The following is a 24,795-nucleotide window of genomic DNA, read 5'->3' on the forward strand; positions in this document are numbered from 1 at the left end:
CATTTCAAAACTTCATATGAAAATGATAAAACGAAATTCAAATGGTACAGTTTATCTGCAGTAGTACAGTATTCCCAGAACCCCCTACTATGGAGTCGAGCATGCGTATTCCAGTGAAAAAGACTAACGTAGTCGCTAGCGCTCAAGAGCGCTAGCAATAACCTACCTGTCCTATAGGAAGATCCAAACATAAAAAAATTTGATACTTCTCTGATCATTAAAAGTAAGCAACAAAGCCCTTCATCACACATATGACAGGATTGTAATAATCTTAAGTGATCAAATGAAATATTAGGGAAAATTAAATATTTGGACAATTAACGTTGAAATAAAAGGCTTAGAAAACAATTTAATATAATATTGAATATATTCAAAATGTTATATTACATTATGTGTAGTATTATTGAAAAAAAAAAGTTGATGAATTATTCTATCGGAAACACATGGCGCACATTTTCATTGGTCAAATGCAGCATCCAGTTTATTTAAAGCTAGAAATTGCATATAATGACGACTAACTTTGATTTTGTATCGGCGATTTTCAATGCTATATCTGAGGTTAAAACTGATATAGTTTCAAAATTTTAAACTAAAAATACAGTCATTAGAGGCAGTTTTTAGTGTTAGACTATCTGAAACCCATGACGCCAGGATATAATAAATAAGGTATCATTTGTGGATATACATGTATGGTCACGTGATCAAATCCCATAAAGCCCGAAGGGTTTTCATTACGATATTAGGTATGTTTTAGCAAAAGTCGGTTATTTTGAGCACCTTAAAAAATAGTGACCTAGATTATTCATGCGCTTCTTTGACCTCTTGACCAATGATTGTGTTATGCAGGAATAACAGCAGATTGCGCAAACAGTGTTATGTAAGGGAAAACATTAGCAAGTGCAAAAATATACATATAATGTTTGTTATTATGGTAAAATATCAAGATAATCTTAGGAAATATTTCAGAATAAATTTTATTAATGTGATATGTGAAACTAAAGCCTTGTTAAAAATATTCAATAGCCTATATTCATTTAAAGTAAAGCAGGCAAACGAATAAAACTGCCTATTAAACTGCCTGTGATTCTGCTTTGTCAGTCGCTATGGAAACATTATAATGGTGATGGAAAAATTAAGATTTATTCCCCCTAGAGAATGTATATTTTACGAGGGCATCGCCTGATGGAAAATTTGATTTTGCCTGTGGAATAAATCTACATGTTTTCCAAACTATTATACTACAGCATATTATTATAAAATAATGTTTTGATTTTTCAAAAGCAATAACGTGAGGAATGTTTGATTTTCTATCTCAGTGTTCTCTCTTTTCTTTCATAAATTCGAATCACAGTTAGATTTTTTTAAAGGGATTAAAAATTTTAGATTAAGTAATATTTGTGAACATCGTATGCTCATATCTGCCTTTTTATCCGTTGGAATAAACAATCCTGGGATTTCCGAAGATGTGGAATATAATATTTATTCCACGGTAGACAAAAAGTTTTTGTGATCGGCTTCGGCCGATCACAGTTGTGTTCATATGAAGCATCCGGCAAATTTAACTATTTGTGCACACGCATTGTGCCTTGCACTATTTTATTTACTATGCAATGACAAACTTATTTAATTCTTTTCTATTCTATCTAATCCTAATTCTAATCCTATTCTTTAATTAGACGTAGATTACTAAAACGGTAATCCTATCCGTTTACCCTGAAAATAAAACATTTATAGAGTTACATACATAATGATTCAAATCACGTTTTTTTTCACATATGCGTAGGAATATTAGTCGGAAGTATAATTCGCCTACTAAAAGTAAAGCTCATTCATGCCTTGCCATTTCGGAAATCAATAAAACGGTGCTGTATATAGTTCACTGCATGTTCCGTATATTATATAAACAGAGCTGACCAATGATATTTCATGCCGATCATTCCTTTAAAAGGAATACTTGATTCGCCCTGTCAGGTGACTTTCTCGAACAGACCACGCGTTATATAGAATAATTATACTCATACTGAGGTAAAATAAAATCCGATGTCTTACGAAATGAGGGAGAAATTACATAATACAGATAGATATGTCACAATATATTATTTAATTTTAATTCAACGCAAGGAATGCAGATTTACAGAACTAATATCAAAAATAGGTTGCGAGGCTTGATAAATGGTGGTAAGTTTTTCTTTCATGTTCTTTTAAGCTGATCAGCATCAAAATCTCAAGTAAATATTTATTCAGTTAAAAAAAACATATTGACTTTTCCACACGGCATTTTATTTTGTTTTTCATAGTAATAAATTAATAAATTAATTTTATTCCATTTACTTAAAATCCGTGCACATTTTTCATCTTCCATGGTCAGAATTCAGAACCTGAAAAGATAAGAAAGTAATCTTAAAGTAATTTTTAATGTTAAGATTTTCTAATAAGCATTCTTCCTCACTAAATCTTATAAATATTTCATATAACTAACTTTTGTATACTCCAAACAAGAATACAAATCAATACTGTAACACGCTAATTATGCTGCAAAGTACTTGCTTATATAGGTTAACTTTCTGGTGTAGACAATTATTTTTTCAAATATAAAACCCAAGATTCTAAGCTGAAGCAAATGTTGGCAAGGAAAACTCCCTTACTGAGTATATATATCTTAAAGCCCTTAAAAGAACGACTTCTTATTATGAGCAAAACAGTTTTGAAAAAACATTTAGAATTGAATATACCTGATGCTTCACACATGGCTTGAAATTTAGCTTTACATCCCCCATCGTCCCAACGTCCAGCGCGTTTTCTGAAATTGTTGTATGCACAGTTTTGATTCCCACGCCAATTATCGGGTTGTCCACGATCCCAACTTGTGTACTCACTTCTTCCGGTAGACAATGTCACCCATTTCCCCTCCGTACCATTGTCAGTGAAATCAATCCAGTATGGAACTGTTTGAAGTTATACGTGTATTTCAATTGTTTTGAAAGTTGAAAGTTGCACATAATTAACTTACCAAGGTAATTTACATAAACAAATAAATGCGTGAACATTTACAAATGAAAAGGCGATAGTAAATATAGAGTATAGAGCTCGCATTACTCGTTTTCTTTATCACTGCTCTCTCTCTCTCTCTCTCTCTCTCTCTCTCTCTCTATATATATATATATCTAATAAAGTACTTAACGTAGTCTAAAAGATTATATATAAGGTATTTACCAGTATATTTGTTTACAAGCATTAATTTGAATAATGTTGCCCGGTCCAGAAAGTGTATTCTGAAATACCCTTTTCTATAATTCGTTATTTCCTCAGTAATATTCAGCATATATATATATATATATATATATATATATATATATATATATATATATATATATATATATATATATATATATAAGAAGCACTAGCAAACCAACAACACTCGTTATCTAAAGTGTCGGATCAAAAGATACAAGGTTATAAGATGAGATATAAAAAAGCACTAAAAATAACCAACGACACGAACAATAAAGTAAAATATTGTCAAATTTTCGGGACAACCCGTCCCTTCTTCAGGACAACAAAATGAAAACTACATAAGAAAGAAGAAAAACATCTACAAAACTAGCACTAATCTAAGTTGTACTAGTAAGATAATTCGTAGTGAAAGTTTGTAGGGAAGATTGGCCCTGTAAAAGACCACATAAATAATCATGAATGTAAAAACTAATGGAAGTAAAATAAAGAAAAAGAACAAAACCGATTAAGGAAATAGCTAATAATTTGAATAAATAACATGATTAATAGTTTGTACATGGACCGAAAAAGATGAAGATGGTGATATTGCTACGAAAACAAATCAGTACTTAGTTGATGTTCATTTTGGTGAAGTCACTTAATTTTTGAATGCCGTCAGGGCGGAATGACTTCAGTCTATGCATCCAAAATTTTTCTTTATTTTTTCTCTCCGCATCTGTCCAGTTAGGGTTGTGATCAATGACCAAAACCATCATGTCTTCCCATTTGTGACCATCTAAATTAAAATGTTCCCCGACGGGTTCTTTAATTTTCTTAGTTTTGATGGTGGAACGATGATTATTGATGCGCCTGCGGAGGTCTCCTGTTTCCCCTACGTATTGTTTCTGACAAAATTTACAATTGATGAGATATACACAATTGTCCGTACGACAAGAAGTATTTGCGAAAATTTTGTAAGTACGGCCAGTAATGGGGCTAGAGAAGTCGTCTGCATCAGAGCTGTGTTTGCACAACAGACATCTGGTGTCAGAACAAGTTCTAAAGCCACCATTAGGCAGAGGGTTCTTTAGTTTGGTTCTTACCACCATGTCCTTAAGGTTTCTAGGGCGCTTCAAAGCTGCCATCGGGGGATTTTTGAAAACCTCAACCATTTTATCATTGCTGTAAAGGATTGGCAGGTTCTTCTTTAGGACTGCATTTAGACCCCTTAGGACAGGGTGGTAAGTAGTGACAAATGGGACCTTGTTGTCTTCGTTTTTGGGTTTATATTTCAGAAGGGATAAACGATCTTCTTTAGCTAAATCATCAATTGCATTCTGTACAGAGTGCGAGCTGTGGCCCCTGGCACGTAAGTGGGATTTTAGGAGTTGACTTTGCTCAGAGTATAGTTCTTGAGTCGAACAAATACGTCTGACTCTGGTGAATAGGCCTTTTGGTATGCCTCTAAACGTATGAGGTGGGTGGCAGCTAGACGTCATTAAATAGAGTTGGGAATCTGTAGGTTTAGTATGAAGATTGAAATCGAGTTTACCATCGACTAAAGTTGAAGTAGTGTCAAGAAACGTGTTGTTGAATGAGGAAATTTCAGTCGTAAATTTGATAGAATGATGGAAAGAATTGACAAAGGTAATAAAATCATCGAGGTTGTTTCTGTTGTCAACCCACTTCATTTCGATGTCGTCTATGAAGCGCAACCAACTAAGAGGTTTGAAGGGTGACTGTGTTAGTAGGTTGCGCTCTAGATTACCAATGAATATATTGGCATAAGATGGTGCCATTTCGGTGCCCATAGCAGTGCCACTGACTTGAAGGTAGTGTTCTCCATTGAACATAAAATTATTGAATTTTAGAACAAGCTCTAGGAGCTTCGTGAGAGATTCAGTTGAAGGGATCTGAACCTCTCTAGCGTCCAATAACTCTTTACAGGCTGCAATACCTTCGTCATGTGGAATGTTTGTGTAAAGGGATGTGACATCCATCGTCACGAGAATAGTATTATCTGGAAGATTTGAAGATGGCGTTTTGTTAAGATAATCCGTTGTATCTTTAAGATATGACGGTAAATTTTCAACATGTGGACGGAGATGAAGGTCGATAAATTCTGAAATTTTTTCAGTGGGATGTCCAATGGCACTTACTATGGGACGTCCTGGCATTCCAGGTTTGTGAATTTTTGGAAGAACATAAAATTGGCCGGGCTTACAGTTGATAGGAAGAAGGGTAGAATAAATATTGTAACCAATTTCATTATTTTCAAACATAGTATCTAATGTTTTGGTAATAGTATTTGAGAAGTCATCTGTAGGATCAGTGTCAAGCTTTTGGTAAAAACGTTCATCTGACAATTGTCTGTATGCTTCTGCAAGATATTTGTCTTGGTCCATCACAACAATTGTTGACCCTTTATCTGCTTTTTTAATGACGATGTCTTCCAGGTTCTTTAGGGTTTGTAACGCTGATCTTTCTTCTTTATTTAGATTATCCGGGTGTCTGTGTTGTTTGGAAAGGAGTTTCTTGATGTCTGACTCGACAGCTTCTATATATGATTCTAAGGCTCCGCATTTACCAGGGGCTGGTTCCCAGTTGCTCTTAGGTCTATATGGTTTATGGTTTTCAAGGTCTTGTAAAGAAGTTTTGGACTTGTCACCTACATCAGAACTGGAGTCTTTTCTAGGGAAATGTTCTTTCAGTCTAAGTCTACGGAAAAAAGCCCTAGTGTCCTCTCTTACAGCTCTTTCGTTTACTTCCCGGGGTGCAGGGCAAAAGTTGAGGCCTTTGGAAAGTAGTGATGTTTCGGATTCGGTAAGAGATACACTAGAAACGTTAAGTACAGGACAAACCTTAGCGTTAGAATTATCCCCGTCTGTTGTTGGAACTGTTTTCCGTACAAAGCGTCTACAACGGGGTGCTTTGGTTTTCTTTTGAGACACGTTAGTAATGTTGTTTGTCCTGCTGTTAAATTTTAAACTGATATTATCACGGACGAATTTCTTTTCCTGTGTTTTTAGTAAGTTTTTGGTGAGGGCCTCATTGTAAGTACGAATGATATTGTTGGCTTCCCTCAAGTCCGCGTCAGAGTTAGTTTTGGTACGAGATAAATTCAGAGCTGTGATGTTGTTCTCGTATTGTTGTAACTTGTGATGGTCCCAAGAAAGGCAGAGTGACATAAGTTCTTTTGAGCATCTCTTGAAAATGCTTTCCCAACGTGTCATGAAATTTTTGGAAACCGGTCCAACATTTGGTTCAGAATTGATTTTGAAACCTTTTGGTATCATGTCACATTGTAAATATGCTTGAATATTGGAGATCCTGTGTTGAGATTTTATAGATTTTTTATGCTGATTGTTAAGGAGTTTAAATGTTTGGCTACTTTGAATTGACATTATTAAAGCGTAATAAAGAGAAACGAAAAGCCGGAATGAAAAGATGGGGTCACGATCAAATTGAATAAAAGTTACGAAAATAACGTCAGGCCGAATTGTTGTAGGAACATTATGAAATGTATGGAAGAATAACGAAATTTGAATGAACACGAAGGATTCAAGTACGTTTGTAGTAAAGAAACATGGCAGGGTACAAATGAAACAAATGAAACAATAATAAATAAATAAACACTAAAATACACATAAATAACACTACCTTCAAGTCAGTGGCACTGCTATGGGCACCAAAATGGCACCATCTTATGCCAATATATTCATGGGTAATCTAGAGCGCAACCTACTAACACAGTCACCCTTCAAACCTCTTAGTTGGTTGCGCTTCATAGACGACATCGAAATGAAGTGGGTTGACAACAGAAACAACCTCGATGATTTTATTACCTTTGTCAATTCTTTCCATCATTCTATCAAATTTACGACTGAAATTTCCTCATTCAACAACACGTTTCTTGACACTACTTCAATTTCGTAACTTTTATTCAATTTGATCGTGACCCCATCTTTTCATTCCGGCTTTTCGGCTTTGAAGCGCCCTAGAAACCTTAAGGACATGGTGGTAAGAACCAAACTAAAGAACCCTCTGCGTAATGGTGGCTTTAGAACTTGTTCTGACACCAGATGTCTGTTGTGCAAACAAAGCTCTGATGCAGACGACTTCTCTAGCCCCATTACTGGCCGTACTTACAAAATTTTCGCAAATACTTCTTGTCGTACGGACAATTGTGTATATCTCATCAATTGTAAATTTTGTCAGAAACAATACGTAGGGGAAACAGGAGACCTCCGCAGGCGCATCAATAATCATCGTTCCACCATCAAAACTAAGAAAATTAAAGAACCCGTCGGGGAACATTTTAATTTAGATGGTCACAAATGGGAGGACATGATGGTTTTGGTCACTGATCACAACCCTAACTGGACAGATGCGGAGAGAAAAAATAAAGAAAAATTTTGGATGCATAGACTGAAGTCATTCCGCCCTGACGGCATTCAAAAATTAAGTGACTTCACCAAAATGAACATCAACTAAGTACTGATTTGTTTTCGTAGCAATATCACCATCTTCATCTTTTTCGGTCCATGTACAAACTATTAATCATGTTATTTATTCAAATTATTAGCTATTTCCTTAATCGGTTTTGTTCTTTTTCTTTATTTTACTTCCATTAGTTTTTACATTCATGATTATTTATGTGGTCTTTTACAGGGCCAATCTTCTCTACAAACTTTCACTACGAATTATCTTACTAGTACAACTTAATTAACAGCAACCCCCAATTAGCAAGTTAATTCGTTTGCGTTATCTTAAAGCACTTCTTCACAGACCGTTCGCTGCGTCGGACGGTATTTTCTTTCTCGGGCTCGAATTCTTAAATATAAAGATGTAGCTGCCACGTTTTGATTCGGTGTTTAAACATTATCTAGTTTTTATATATTATTTAGTTTAGATAAGTGCTAGTTTTGTAGATGTTTTTCTTCTTTCTTATGTAGTTTTTATTCTGTTGTCCTGAAGAAGGGACGGGTTGTCCCGAAAATTTGACAATATTTTACTTTATTGTTCCTGTCGTTGGTTATTTTTAGTGCTTTATATATATATATATATATATATATATATATATATATATATATATATATATATATATATATATGTATATGTATATATATATAATGAGAGAGAGAGAGAAGAAACGGTATATATAAAGGAATGGCGGAATTATCACTGCAAGTTAAGTTTAAGTACATCTCTTATGGTTTCTATACGTTTGTTTGCTTCAAAAGTTTTAAACTTTTAACTAAGCCATAAAAATCCCGATCTCACTGATGTGATCTCCCCGAAAAACACTTTAGAAAGGGGGCAAAGCTTAACATATAATAAAATATTATACTACAGATGTATATCAATCTTAAAATTGATTTATCGTTACTTTATTAAAAATATTGTTCACCATCCATCCATATCCATACGTTTGGAGAAAATTAGATTTGCTTACGGATTTCACTTACCATTTGGAAAATTCTTAGTTAGCCATCTATTTTCACCTGCATTATTTATTTGTATCAATGATGCTCCTTGTTTTCTGCAGAAAATCTTTCAACAAAATGGATCATATCTCAATATAAAGATAAAAAGTTTGAAGCAAAAAACATGTTATTCTAATAAAGGAGGCTGCTGACAAAAAAAATCTTTAACTGGGCTTCACAAAACGATATTGCAATGTTTACAAAACTTTTGACACAACTTTTATCAGTTAAACATTTTTGTAGACTGCTTTCCACTACTTTTTGTGTTATAGTTTAATTACATATTAACTAATATATCTTAAATATTATATATCAATATCAATATTTTCTTCATGGATATGATTTATATTGTTCCAGTAAGTTGGGATGCTTAAATCTTATTTTTACTCTCATCGATTCAAAATAATATGATACGACTTATATATTTTCTTATATGGTAAAGTTGTAGGATTTACATCTTCCAGATTATATGTATTTTAGAAAATACATTACCTTTCTAACATATTCAAATGCACGTGTCCCTTGGAGCCCGTCGTGCGCTTATGAAAACATTTTTCGGGAAAATATTTTTAATACATTCTAAGCTAAGTGTTTACCTGTGCTTCAAACCAATTCATTTTTGCCCTGAATAAATGGTAGCAGTGGTCGCCATACCGTTTCCAACCGTGTTTACAAGCTGTTTGAATTCAAACAAATGCATTTAAAAATGAATTTGTAACATAATTTTTCACATTATAGAAATGAAATATAAGATGCAATGTACACAACGGATATCAAAAAAGTAAAAAAAAAAACAGATGTTCATGCACCAACCAATAGGTTTCTTTTTCCAAATGTTGTTAATACTTGATTGGATCTCATTCAGTTGTGTTAACAGTTGTCCATTGCAGACTCTGGGTACACCAGCTTTGTAACTATTAAACGTACAACCTGATGCACAGCACTGGGTCTCGAAGACAGCAGCCTGTCGAAATAGGGATAACATGGTATGAAATAAATAACGTTTCAAGTTTAACAAAATGACAGTAAAATTTTATCACATTTTCAAACCTTCATCGTTTTTGTTTTCTTTTTCATGGAAGAAAACAGTTTAAAATGGAGATCCGAGATACGTTTCATCAAAACATCGTCTTCACTGTGTGCTGCATCAGATGCCATTGAATGCAAGACCAGTGCAAGTAATGCACTAAAAATACAGAACTCCAAAAAACGCATGGTTAGATGCTATCGGGTAGAATGTCAACAGATAAAGGGGGTATGTATTTATACATTGTGTAGATCATGTAAGTAGTAACAGGTTGTTTGTGGGTGAAGAATTAACAAGAGAAAAAATGTCAATGTGACAACAAACCAGGTTTTCTTTGTGTAAACAGTATCCATAATCCATTTGTCGACCCTTAATTCATTAACACTACCTATCCGCTACAAAACGGGTATCCTATATACAATCTTTTGCAAACAAAACTTAATAATTTGCATTATAATGAACAAGAGGCCCATAAGCAACATTGCTCATCTGAGCAGCAACATTTATTTAAAAAAGACCATTAGCTTTAATGAGTCATATGATACAGAATATCAGGACAATGTAGTAGAGTAGATTCTGTATAAAGAGATTTTTTGTCTCCAGATATTCTCATATTAAACATTGACCATAATGATTTTATAGCCATGTCATATATTAAGCATTGCAGTTCTCGAGATCTTAAACAATTGCTGATATATAAAAATCTGTATCAAACTTTAAAATCTTGTGGGGCGCAAGAATTTTCAAGGGGCCACAGTCTATACAACAGTTATTGAGAATCAGCAATATGAAAAGATGCATGCATATAAGTAAACTAGGGATGTCAACGAGACTTATGGGTGTCACGGGTCACAAAAATAACCGAAAACCGCGGAACAATTTGTTCGGTTCGGTTACCATTTGTGAGATAGAATTCTTATACTATGAAAAATGGCGTCGAAACTGAAAGGTTAATTATTGTGGAAATACTAAAACACCTCTTGTATGTAGTAAACATTGAGTTGTATAAACCCGGTCATATGTAAAGCGATGATTGATCCCACATTCTAAATAAAAGTATCATTTAACTTACTTGTGTATGAAGGAGAAGCACCATTTTACTAAACAAAATGGTGGCTCACGATGCGGACATCGAACATGTTCTTAATATTTGTTAATAGAAAAGTTTAGGGTCAAAATTTTCTGGATTTATTAGTAGTGAGATTAATGCGGAAAGCCAGACGTCAAATCCATGCAGAAAAATATGGGGAAGATTTGCGTGGTTACAGAAAAAAGAACACACGGTATGCATTTCCTGCAACTCAAAAATACACGAACATGCCATAAAATTTAACTTGTTTTAAACCATACTTATTTTGATAATTAATTATATAAATTATCAAATATCCTGTAACTATTTATGAAAATTATTTATTGAAAGAAGCATTAAAATAAATCTAAAATCGAAATACATGCATCAACTGAAAAATTGGCCGCAGATACACTTTATAAACTATCAAAAACGAACTTCATAATCAAAATTTTTACAATATTATTCAATAACCCTTTGTAGTAAATATGACTTTTAATATGTTTAATAAATTATTTTTGTTTAAATTATTTTATATGTCATATATTTTTAATGTTTAAGAATTATTAAATGTAATTTGTATATCTGGTAAAGAAAATCGTCATTATGTTAATGTTTGATTTTAAAAAATTAAGAAATAGAGGGGAAAACGTATGAAGTTTAGATAATTATTTCTTATCTTAAAGTAGACCCGAAGCGATCAACCCAAAATCGTACCAAAATAATTATCGACCCGATATTTTACAACCGTGACAACCCTACAACGAGTATTTGAGTACTCGATTATTGCCAGGTCAAAACGATCGTTGACTTAAACTTAATTAGTCGATTATTCTTTATAAATTTAAAAAAAATAAGCTTTTTATTTTTCTTTATGTATCAGTGTATGGGCTACAAATAAAATCAACAGCTTTCTTTTCTTTGCATTTTTATCAATATGTTATAGCCCGTGTCATGATTCTTGTTGTGTCTTATATCGCCTTGTATATTGGTCTGATCAATCAATTGTTTTAAATAAAAGTATTTAGGTAATACGTGTAAATGAGAAGACCAAATTTATGTTATTTTAATGTTAGATTGGAGATTTGTTTAAATAAAAAAATGATTATATTAATAATCATCCTAAAACGTTTGGCTTTATAATTATTAACTATTTATGCACAATTATGTGTTAGTAAAAAAAAAAAAAAGGAAAATCAGACATTTTCTACAGGAGATTAAAATAAAATCTTTTTCGATTTTGATGTACATAAGGTACGTTAATGTTTAAATACTGTGTTTGTGATAGGGGTATAACTTTTTAAAGGACACATATTGTTTTTAAAGAATAAATGAGTACTCGACTATCGCTAAACTAAAGCCAACATGGCCCAACCCTACCCCTCAAGGTTATAATTTAGCAAACTTAAATTTTCCTTTCCCGGGGATTCTTCCACACCACATGTTTCAGCCTTTCTGGTCAAACATATTCTGAGAAGATTTTTAAAAGATATTTATATATTTCAATGTAACAATTCGACCCCCCCCTCTCATTGTGGCCCCAGCATGCCTTCGGAGATCATGATTTTTACACTGTCCGAGCTAGTATGCCTCTACACCAGTTACAGCTTTTCCGGTCAATTTGTTTCCGAGAAGATTTTTTAAAGATTTCTCTCCAATTTATATTCCTAAGTAAATATAGGATCCCCCAATGTAGCCCCAACCTATCCCCAGGGATCATGATTTGTACAAACTTGAATCTACCCCAATTGGAGTTGCTTACTACCAAGTTTCCGCTTTTCGGATGATCGGATTTTGAGAGATATATTGTGAATTTTTAGTAATTCTTAAATATCTTCACTTACATGTGGGCGTGGTCCTTTCTATGTTAATAAAACAAACAATCCCTTCAAAAAATGTTGCGTTGTGCCAAGTTTAAAATTTGTAGTTATGGAGAAGAAGTCCAAAACGTAAAATGTTTACAGACAGACGGACGCCGAACAAAGAGTGATAAAAAAGGTCACGAGTTTTCATCTCGTGAGGTAAAAAATGGAAAAAGATTACAGACAGACGAACAAACAGACGGACGCCGGATAAAAAAAGATCAGAAAAGCTTATTTAAGCTAAAAGTCGAAATCCACGTTATAACTATGCATACCTCTAATATGTATACAATTGATCTGCAAAGTAAAAATTCGATCTTATCCTAATACAAATGTATGTAAAAAATTTTAAAACCTTTTCAAAAATTAGTATGCTGTAATTGGTGAGATCACTATGCAAGCATACTTAGATAGTGTAGATTCTACATTGTTAAGATCGTGACCCCTGGACTAATACTGGGGCCCAAGAAATAATCATTATAAAGTCAGTTTCAAGTTTCCATTGAAGATGATTTGGCTGTTTCTTTTAACTAATATACTGATTTATATTAACACTAATTTTGTTAATTTTACATAGTTATGAAGGTAGCTATCACTACAGAGAAAATTTACAAAACCAGCTAACGCGTGTATTTTTTCGGCAATATCGCTACATTCATCTGATCAAATCCCGCATTTGACATGAATTACCTAAGAAAATATTTTATTGTTTGAATAGACCATATATCATACAAAAATGTCACAATTATATGTAATACATTGAAACATAAAAATAAAAAAGTATGCTTGCTGGTCAATAGAAAAGCCACACAAACATGTACATGTATGTGTATATATAGAATTGACAGAGGGTGTGTGTGTTTATGAAAAAACATTGAAAACAAAACGTGTATAGAATGTGCTTTACAAATAATCAAAATATAACCAAATTGATTCAAGGCCTGCACAAATAAATGAATGAAATTGAATTACATATTTTACTCTCGTTATAATACTTAATTTCTTCCAAAAAAAAAACTCAGCTGACAGGATGTATAAAGTGACTTTGTGAAACCATACAGCTACCTTTTCCTAAAATATGATCATTTTAAATATTGACTAACGGGTATATACTGACGCAGAGCTACCACTTTGTTATTTAATACATGTGTAACACATGTCAAATAAAAAAACTTGAGAATCATATTTTACCTCTTTATACCCTGAACAAAAGTCTTTTCAACTAAATATGGATCACGTTAAACGTAACAGGTGTTTGTAGATACAATTTTGAGGTAGAATTGCATTGTAATTATGTTTCATCAGTGCTTTTTTAAATTTTAAATTAAATATCTACGAAGTTTTAGTCGATTTCAGGTTGTCCGAAATGATGTAATCCATCAGACCGATCTATAAGACCAATTCACACTTTACAAAAGTTATGTCTCCCGATCGCCATCTTTGGGGAAAAAACAATTAGATTTCTCAAAGTGGCCTTTGTAGTGTAGTTAAGAGGTTTGTAACTTTGTCATTTGATTAAAAATTCAATTTCTTTGTGTATTTTGAAAGCCACAGGTTGGGACAATCCACACATTGAAGGAAAAAAACAAAATAAAAGTGATTTCATCACAGGACGCCCAAATGTTCAGTAGCTTAGAGAAGGGGAAAATTGAATGTTCCCTTGGTGACTTATTGGTTGACCCCTCAAAGGAAACAACTTTTGCAAAGTGTGGATGGGACTGAAAAATCAATCTCAAGCTAAAATATATTAGGAACTTAACAATTTGGGAAATTGCCTTAACTGTCAGGATAATCTTACATTGAATTTGGCTAATATCAAATGCTTTGTTTTTAATTTTGGGAACACCTTTTTCTATTGCATTTCAATATTGTTAAAAGTATAAATTAAACATATATCTTATCGACCCCCTTTATCTTTTTAAATAATAATTAAACAATGCCTCTTGAAGGTTTATAAAAAAATAGTTTTGTAGATCAAAACTTTGATTTTGAACCAGTTTGATTTGCAGGAAAACACAGTTATTTCTCAGATATGGAAGGTTTTTTCACGACAACGTTCGACCAACTGGTGCCTCATCTAACTATGTAAGCGAAGGAATCAGCTTAGGTTGGGTTTACCATTTTGTGTCTGACGTCCGGTGTACAGTAGAATAATGACCCCCGTAGAATAATGACCGGGGTCATTTTTCGACGTAGAAAATTTCCAGCATGACATTTTCTTTTTCTAATTTTTAATTCTTTGTTAATTGAAAACATTTACTTCAAATTCCTCAAGGGCCAGGGACAGAGCTAAAGAGTATAAGTGTTGTTTGTTTCGCTTAAGATTAGTGTCATTCCTCCATCAAAGAGTGTGAGGGTGTTATAATTCCTTAATTGTCTGAATTGAATATAAAAGGTGGAATAACACACCTGGTAAAGGTCACTAAAATTAACAGTACATTATTTGATAATGAAAGATATAATGATAAATAAACTGTACATAATTATGTCAAATAAGCGAAAAATTTGCAGCTTGGGGATAAAAAATGAACATCTAAAATAATGATTTACGGATCACAAGACAGACACTTTATCCACTCGTCTATGGAGTAAGATACATGTTGCAGTCGATAAAACGAAATTTCGTTTCCATTAGCGGTCAGCCATTTTGTGATGTGTTTTTCCACTTGAAGTTAAAGAGTCAGTTTGAGTTCCGCCGTGGAGATTATCGGGCGTGATTTAGATGTACTGGACTTTCCGTCATCAAAAAAACAATGCAGTCTTTTAACTCAGGAGAGTTCTGAGTTACAAAACTAGTATGAACAGTACGAGTGCTTATTGTAAGAAAGAGAGGAAATATTCACTACTTCTGTATTTGATTAGGCGATTCATCGAAATACAACACTTTAACTTTATTTTTGTGTTCGTTTTAATATTACGCTAAAGTCAGGTTGTGATATATTTATTGCGTAGAAGAAAACAAAACTAACGTAAAATGATATTTGAAAAAATCACTTTCCCCTAGAAATGTAAACATAGGTAATCATAGATTACTAAGCTCACCGAGACGGAGCATCACCCTTATGAGACATCACCTTCATAAGACCACCTTTATCATTTTATACGAAAATCATACTTTATGATCTTGGATATTCATGGATTCTGTTTTGACAAAATATCGTATATCATCGGATAAATTTTTTTATGATAATCATATGTTAATCAATACAATGATATAAAATGAAATATTGCATCATGTCATATTTATAATATATATCATATAATACAATAAAATACCGTAATAAAAAATAATGAGATATGATATTGTAACGTATGATATGACATTGTATTGTGTTATACCTTATTGTATTTGATCACATAATACAATATCATGAAATATAATACAATATAGTATTATATTACAATATCATATTTACATAATACAACATAACATTGAAACATGATATTATATTGTATAATATAGTATGATATTGTATTGAATGACACTGAAACATATTTGATACATTATATGATATTATATCATATAATACAATATAATTTGATTCCAACATTGTATCTTATCAAATGATACAATATTATGTGATAAAGTAAAATATTATACAAATATTGACTGGGGTTGAGGGCAACATTGGTTATATTAGCCCCCGAGGGACGAAATATTGCCCGACGCGAAGCGGAGGGCAATATTTTCGTCCCAAGGGGGCTAATATAATCAATGTTGCCCGAAAACACAGTCAACATTTGTTTTGTTATATGAAGAAACAAACCAAAATTAAGAAAGTAATTGAAAACAGATCGCCGTAATTTCCCGGCTCAACAAAGAATTCACGAATTCAATTCTGTATAAAGTTCATTTCCAAAATATCCTCAGCATCAAACGGTCACTGGTGATATTCCGCCGATCGAAAGAATTAATATACAGATGTTCTACCTGATTTTACTTCATAGTAATTCGCAAATCCTTTAATCCGTTATGATAGCAAACCGTCGCATTGCGCGTCCGTTGTTTACTTGCCTTGACCGACTGTCTATTATGATGTCAACTTGTTTTGGAGTCGCGAAGAGTAATTTACGTCATCGTTTACGAATCAACTAATCAGAGGCGTTTATTTGAAATGGAGGGAATATTCTCTAGATATTATTCCTAGCCGGTCAATATCAAAAAAATATTGACCGGTCAATATTTTTCAGACGAGCTAATATTACAATTATTGACTATTCGTCTATATAGAGTTATATAGTGAGAATATACTACTGAATATAACAATATAAAATACATTATTATATTATACATATTGTATCATATGACACAATAATATATATTACAATACCATATAATACAATTTCATGTGATATGATAATATATCATATAAACCAATTTCATATCATACAATATCGTATGATACAATATTATTATAATATAATATTACAATATCATATTATACAATTTCATGTGATATAATTCTATATTACTGAAACCAATATCATATTATACAATATTGTATGATACAATATTATAGAATATACAATATTGTATCATAGGATACAATATAATATTTTGCAATATCTTATGTAATTGTATCATGTGATAAAATAATAAATTAAAAATACAATATAATATTATACAATATTGTATTATAATATACAATACTATACATAACAATATCATGATACAATATCATATAAAATATCAAAAAAATTGATACAATATCATATCTTATCGTATAACTTTTTATAATATAACATAAGATATCATATTGTATCATATCAAACAATATTGTTTCATATCATACAATACTATATCATAGGAATCATGTTATATCATTTTTCAACAAACACATCTATCTATCGAGCTAGTTTGAGTGAGGTAGGAGATTTCTTTAGCATCCTTGATAATGGAGATCAGGCTCTGCATCTGAAGCAACCTCTGCATTTAATTTATAATAAATTTAAATCAACTATGCAAGCTATCATCTATAAAACATGTGACCTGTTCCAAAAAACTAAACCTCATCCAGCATCCGAAACCTATGGCTCAGATTCAGCATTCAAGCCCATCAGGTGCATTGGTATCATAAGACGCATCATCCATGCAAGTTTGGTGAAGTTTGGACCAGTAATAACTAAGATATCATCATCAGAGGGCACTAGCAATTAAAACCTTAACTTCCTCCAGCATCCGCAACCTATGGCTCAGATTCAGCATCCATGCCTGTCAGGTGCATCTGTATCATAAGACACACCATCCATTAAAGTTTGGTGAAGTTAGGACCTGTAATAACTAAGATTTATTTTTTAGCATCCTTGATAATGGAGATCAAGCTCTGCATCTGAAGCTACCTCTGAGATTCATTCATATTACAGTTAAATCAACTATGCAAGTTTGGAATAGTACTATCATCTATTAAACATGTGACCTGTTCCTAAAAACTTAACTTTATCCAGCATCCGAAACCAGACTCAGCATTCAAGCCTGTCAGGTGCATCAGTATCATAAGACACACCATCCATGGAAGTCTGGTGAAGTAAGGAAAGTAATAACTAAGATATCATCATCAGAGGGCACCTGTTTCAAAAACTTTATTTAACCAGCTCTTAAAACCTTAACCTCCTCCAGCATCCGAAACCTATTGCTCAGATTCAGCATTCAAGCTTGTCAGGTGCATCAGTATCATAAGACGCACCATCCACACAAGTTTGGTGAAGTTAGGACCAGTAGTAACTAAGATATAATCATCAGAGGGCACCTGCAACAAAAACTTTAACCAGCTCTAAAAACCTTAACCTCTTCCAGCATCCGAAACCTATTGCTCAGATTCAGCATTCAAGCTTGTCAGGTGCATCAGTATCATAAGACGCATCATCCATACAAGTTTGGTGAAGTTAGGACCAGTAGTAACTTAGATATTGCTATCAATGGGCACCCGCAACAAAAACTTTAACCTGCTCCAAAAACCTTAACCTCCTCCAGCATCCGAAACCTATAGCTCAGATTCAGCACTCAAGCCTGTCTGGTGCATCAGTATCATCAGGCACACCATCCATGCAAGTTTGGTGAAGTACGGACCAGCAGTAACTAAGATATTGCTATCAAAGGGCACCTGCAACAAAAACTTTAACCTGGTCCAACAACCTTAACCTCCTCCAGCATCTGAAATTTAAGACTCAGATTCAGCATCCAAGTCTTTCAAGTCCATAAGTAGGTCCAGATGCATCATCCATGCAAGTTTGGTGAAGATAGGACAAATAATAGCTTAGATACAGGACCTGCAACAAAAACTTTAACCAGGTCCGGACGCCGACGCCGACGCCGAGGGTATAGCATAAGCTCTCCTTGACTTCGTCTCGGTGAGCTAAAAAAAGTATTCATATTCCTACGTTACCTGCCTCCTGCCTCATTAGTTCTTCACGAATATATATATATATATATATATATATATATATATATATATATATATATATATATATATATATATATATATATATATATATATATATATATAACACAGAATGCGACAGTCCAAATTAAATAAATTGTTTACTGTTAGCGCTTTCAGCCTGGTCGGCTCTTCAGACAGTTATACAAAATTAAAAACGTTGCTTGTAACGTTGTCAATGTTACGCAACCATCTCAACCATCTCAACTCTAAATTCTAAACATTATAAACACAATTATAAGGATAATTTGTTATAGCATCATTACAGAAAATGAAAATATGATTACACAATTTCTTAGTAAATGAATGGTAATTTCCATTTGAAATTAAAATTTTTAAAAAAGTGTATCAAGAATTCAAATTGATACCCTATTTCATCATGATATGAAAGACTTGCATTTATGTCACTGTCTTCTGCTATCATACATATTGTGGGGGTTATTTAACAACCACATTTGTAAATGCATTTACTAGTATTTATATCACATTATTGTTTTTGTGAACATTACCTATCAACGACGCTGTACATGTATGTATCCTTTGCATGGTTTTAATGTCGTTCGAATTACTAGTATTAATGGACTAGAAAAGCTACTTTGTAGTTTATATTGAATGTTTTCTGTTTAATTTTGACAAGACCTTTTTCTATTTGATTTAAATATTGTCAAATGTATGAATAGAACAAGAATTGTATCTATAAAAAATGCCTTATAGATCCTTTAAGAAAATGTTTTTGTGATTTTGTATAAAAATTGTCCATCAGAAAGGATATATTGCAAATAACAATTGAATTGACCTATATGACCGTTACTGGTTTCTGCCTTTACGAAAAGAATATCGATTTCCATTCCACCTTTTGATTTTAGGCCACACACAGTGAATTCTTAGGTTCTAGTTCTCACAATGTATAATGATTGGAATAGAAAAAGTTTCATAGTCGTTGTTCGAGCAGTATGAGTTATAGTCGCATTTCTAACTTAATTATATTTAAATCCTATTTTGATTTTACTTTCTATGATACGTAACATGTTCTTTATACATGTATGCGTTTATTTACAACCAGGGACATATTAGCAACTATCGAAAGTCTTGCGTGACGCCATTTCAAAGGTTGCAAACTCTTTGTGACAAATAATGCACGTCGCCTTAGTTTTTAAAACAGAAATAAAAGGAAGAGTGATGTTTGTAGATGTAGAAGGATTATCACTAGGCGTTCGAACCCTATCATCGTCCACCGTACATTCAACTGTACTCTTTTCCGTATTAACAGCTGCATACTTTGCAGATTTACCTGTTGCCGGGATGACAAGGGAGGGGACGGATTTCGAACTCTAACTGACCCACCCCCAATTTTCTAATCTATAAAAACCTGCATTTTTGGCATAAATGTCTTTAATGCACACATTCTTTGCAAAAAACGAACTGCAACTACTTTGCAGTACTTCTCTTACAATTCTAACATTTCCTATAGGTGTTCTGGAAATGCAAACGCAACAGTTTTTGCTTGGCATGATTTTTTTACGTAGCTATTGTTTTGAGTAACAAAGAGTGAATGATTCTTGTCCTCGAACAAAGCATGCCTACATTAACGAGGCCGAGTACAGAACGAGTACGCACGCTTTCGCGCAGCGTTTCATTTGTATTGTGACGTCATCTTTTTGCTTTGTTGACGCCATGGCGTGATAGTTTCAACTGCAGATATTCAGCGAAATTTGTTGAAAATAGCTCGTTTGATGTGTAAAATTGATATTATATTGTGGAATAAACATAAATGTCTCGAAGTATTAGCTATATTTGGGCTCGGGTCGAAACGTGAAGAGGGTTCAGCAAGCCTAACCCTCTGTCACGTTTTCTTAACCCGCCTAAATATCGCTTAATTCATTTATTTCAAGACATTAACAATGTATTTTATATTAATTACCCTTAATATGTGATGTTATATATTTATTTATTACTTAAATATGTCGTAATGTTTTAATAAAGATCACAATTTCCGTCTTTGTCAAATAAAAAATAGCCATTATCTGACAAACTTGAAAATTGGGCGTACAAAAAATAACTTTGATAAGACCCCTGGAACGAACCAGGAGGTAAAAGGGTTTTTTTATTTGACAAATTGATGCCTTTTAGCAATAACTTTAATATGTAGAACAAAAAAAGAAATCCCTAGGGCAGAAGTTTAAAAAATGTGCAATTTTGGTACATTTCAAGCAAAATCCCATAGGGACCTATGTTAAAATTAACAAACTTTGAGATGACCCCTTAAACAAACGGTGTGGTAAATGTCTTATTTTTTAATCTTAAAATAATAATTATATCACTAGAAATTCTTGTAAAAAATTTCATTCAAAAATCTAGGGCAGAAAAAATTAGACCCGGCCTCGTTAAGGTATAGTTCCGGCTGATTGCTTCTACTTGTAGTGAAATAATATACTTTTACCATCGATATCTTTAATTCAAAGAGCTAATGTACACTTAGGGAAGAAGATCGAAGTGAAATATGAAAAATGATAGAAATTATAAGGGCAGGCCGGTCCTGAGTGATATCTTGGTCATAAACCATGCAAAAATATACCATATTATTGAGAAAATGCTGTTTTCACCAACTTTGAAGATTAATTATAAAATTGCAAGAGCAATATAATAGGTTCAAAATGCAAATTCGAAAAATTTAGAAATATGTTGGAAAGAAAATAGCAATAAAACTTTGATTTTCAAAAGTGATTTTTTAGGGGAAATCCATCTCCCCTATAGGTCAATTCAATTGTTATTCGCAATAGAGATCTTTAGCATAGAAAGAACAGCTTACTCTGCATTTTTAGGTGGTTTTTTCACAACACAACTCGGCCGATTCATATTTCATCTAACCATGCAAGCGACGGAATCAAATTTGAGTTTACTATTTGGTATTCCTTGTAATTTGTGCAGTCCACGCTCTATATGTAGCTGAAATGTCTATCCATACCGTAGTAAACATCTAATATATGACAACACTTTTTAAAATGTTGACATGATTATTCATTGATATTTTAATGAATATGGTCAAAGAAGTCTGATTTTCCGATTATAAAGCTCCGTAAGAAACCCGTTTCGTTCCTAAAAAAATTTCTGAGTAAAAATTTATAATGTATCAATAAGGAAATCTTGAATTTTTCCCCCCTTTCATCGACATCAATTTTATTTCTTGTTCACATGTACAGTATGTGTATTTTTTAAAAATAAAAATTGCCTTAATGTGACTAAAACAATAACCTGGGACTGACTATAGAAAATGTTGAATCATTTACATTTGTACACAATTAAACAAAAACATGAAGAAGAAAATCAAAAAATATTTTGATTTTTAACATTTTATTTCAACTCAATTTCCATCTTGAATCTTTCTATGGTCAAAATCCTGAACCTAAAAGTATAGAAATTACAATTTAATATGATTATCAAAACAGATAATTTAAATTAACATAAGTAAATATTCTAATAAATTTGAGAAAGAGAAACGAAACTTTAAAATTACCTGATGCCTCACACATGACTTGATATTTCAAGTCACATTTTTCATCGTTCCAAAGTTTTTTTTGGTACATGCCGACTGCACAGTTCTCTTTTCCTTTGTAGTTATCCGGCTGTCCACTGATCCAACTCGTGTACTCACTTTTTCCGGTAGACAATGTTACCCATTTCCCCTCCGTGCCAATGTCAGTAAAATCAATCCAGTAATACACTGTTTGATAATATGCATTTATATGAATAATTTTAAAACTTGAATCTGCAAAATATTGTATTGTGTCCTTTAATTAATGAAATAATATTTCTGTTTTATTCAAATATAACGATATGCTTACGCATGTCTATTTAATAGTAAAAATGTTTTGAATATTTCGTAGGGAAGTGAATAAACACTGAGCGATTATTGCAGGAAAAAATTACATAACCCGCTAATGCGGGTTATGTATTTTTTCTGCAATATTGATCCCTTCATACTGTATCCCGCATGAATCACCAAAGAAAGCATTTTATTGTTTAAATGATTAATTTAATTAACTTATTGTTACATAATCATCTATTGTCATTTTCATGATTATTTCAAAACAATAAAGTGGCAGAGTGCAACATATCTATTTGTTTTGTGATGTTTTACTTAATAATAAAAAAGGGCTCATGTGGTTCAATTTCGAGCAGGTGGAGGATATTATTTCATAGGAATATGCGTGGAATGATGCTATATGCAGGAATCGTCTATTTTGAGCATTATCAATTATGGATACACAGTATTATTAATTTTAAAAGGCGAAACCTTCGAACTTGTTTGAGAAAAATATATTTACCGTTTGGAAAGGTCTTCGAAAGCCATTTATTTTCGTTTGCATTATTAATTTGAAGCAAAGTTGTCCCTTGGTTTCTGCAGAATATCTAGTAAGAAATGCGTATTTATAGTTCAATCTATGTTAAAACTTCGATTACGGATGCGAGTACACAATATTGTATTTCATACATCTCTTCAAATTCAATAACAAACCTCTCTTTTATTTAAATTTACAGTAATTTAAAAACTTCGAAGTTTACATTTTTATTTTTAAGTGCACTTGTAAAACATTAAACATGCAATAAAACTATGCCACAAATGAAAACTGAAAGATGACACAGCAATGGAAAGCTTACCTGTGCTTGAAACCAGCTCATTTTTGCACTGAATAAATGGTAACAGTGTCCATTGTAACGTTTCCATCCTTCTTTACAAGCTGTTTGATTATAAAATGAATATATTATTATTATATCTTAATAATTTTATGAATTATTGTCATCAAATAAAATTAGATTGGTTTAACAGGCAACACAGTGACAATGTATTACAGCGGTACAATACACAGAAACAACATTTACTAATCGCTTTTGGCTTCCTTTTCCAAAAGTTGTTGATACTTGATTGGATCGTGTTCAACTTTGTGAACATCTGTCCATCACAGGTTTCGGATCCACTAGACTCGCAACCATTGAACGTACAGCCTGATCCACTGCACTGAGTCTCAAAGACAGCTGTCTGTCGAAACAAGGGGTAAAATGTCATGAAAATAAATAATTTCATGTATTCACTAATTAAAAGACACTAAGTAGAATTCTGTCACAATATGTTAACCTTTATCATTTTCGTTTTCCTTTGAATGGAAGAAAACAGTTGGAAATGTAGGTTCGTTATATTTTTCATCAGAATATCGTCTACGTTGGGTTGTGCTGCCTCAGATTCCATTGAATAGAAGACCAGCGCAAATATTGCACAAAAATTACAAAACTCCAAAATACGCATGGTTAGATGCTATCGGGTAGAATATGTCTATATGTAAAGATGAGTTTGTATTTATAAATTACCTAACGCATGAAAGTAGTAACAGATTGTTTGTGGGTAACGAATTTAAAACTCATTTATACGTATTAAGAGATAGAGTTGCATTATAATAGCATTTCGATAGTATATTGTGTATTCTGGAATAGCCGAAGTTTATAAAAGGGTTGTCGTTATGATATGCAGTTCTACGGCTTATTAGGAAATAATTTTTTTTCTTTTATTTTTTGGAAAAAAAAAAACCCTTTGAAATGGGAAACTTTAATTAGTCTACAGTCCCTAACTCGTTACTTGAAATCCTAATACGTTGAAAAAAAATATTAAGAACATGTTAAAAAAATTTTTATCTCAGGAATTAATTCA

The 24,795-nt window shown here is 32.6% G+C and overlaps 2 protein-coding genes across 2 annotated transcripts; both read right to left on the reverse strand.

The window, feature by feature from the left end:
* Positions 1-2,258: 2,258 nt before the first annotated feature.
* LOC128169099 (galactose-specific lectin nattectin-like) lies at positions 2,259-9,936 on the reverse strand. Its single transcript, XM_052835274.1, has 6 exons — positions 9,750-9,936; positions 9,513-9,663; positions 9,296-9,375; positions 8,682-8,766; positions 2,733-2,945; positions 2,259-2,378 (listed from the first exon to the last, which is right to left on the reverse strand). Exons 1-6 carry the CDS (start codon positions 9,912-9,914, stop codon positions 2,365-2,367), a joined length of 708 nt encoding a protein of 235 aa, XP_052691234.1. The 5' UTR covers positions 9,915-9,936; the 3' UTR covers positions 2,259-2,364.
* Positions 9,937-22,447: 12,511 nt separating this feature from the next.
* On the reverse strand, positions 22,448-24,396 carry LOC128169089 (C-type lectin domain family 4 member K-like). Its single transcript, XM_052835267.1, has 6 exons — positions 24,229-24,396; positions 23,976-24,132; positions 23,754-23,833; positions 23,420-23,504; positions 22,609-22,815; positions 22,448-22,497 (listed from the first exon to the last, which is right to left on the reverse strand). The coding sequence occupies exons 1-6, from the start codon at positions 24,394-24,396 to the stop codon at positions 22,484-22,486; spliced, it is 711 nt and encodes a 236-aa protein (XP_052691227.1). The 3' UTR covers positions 22,448-22,483.
* Positions 24,397-24,795: the final 399 nt, after the last annotated feature.

Source organism: Crassostrea angulata, chromosome 1, assembly GCF_025612915.1.
Source record: "Crassostrea angulata isolate pt1a10 chromosome 1, ASM2561291v2, whole genome shotgun sequence".
In the NCBI taxonomy this organism is placed as follows: Eukaryota; Metazoa; Mollusca; class Bivalvia; order Ostreida; family Ostreidae; genus Magallana; species Magallana angulata.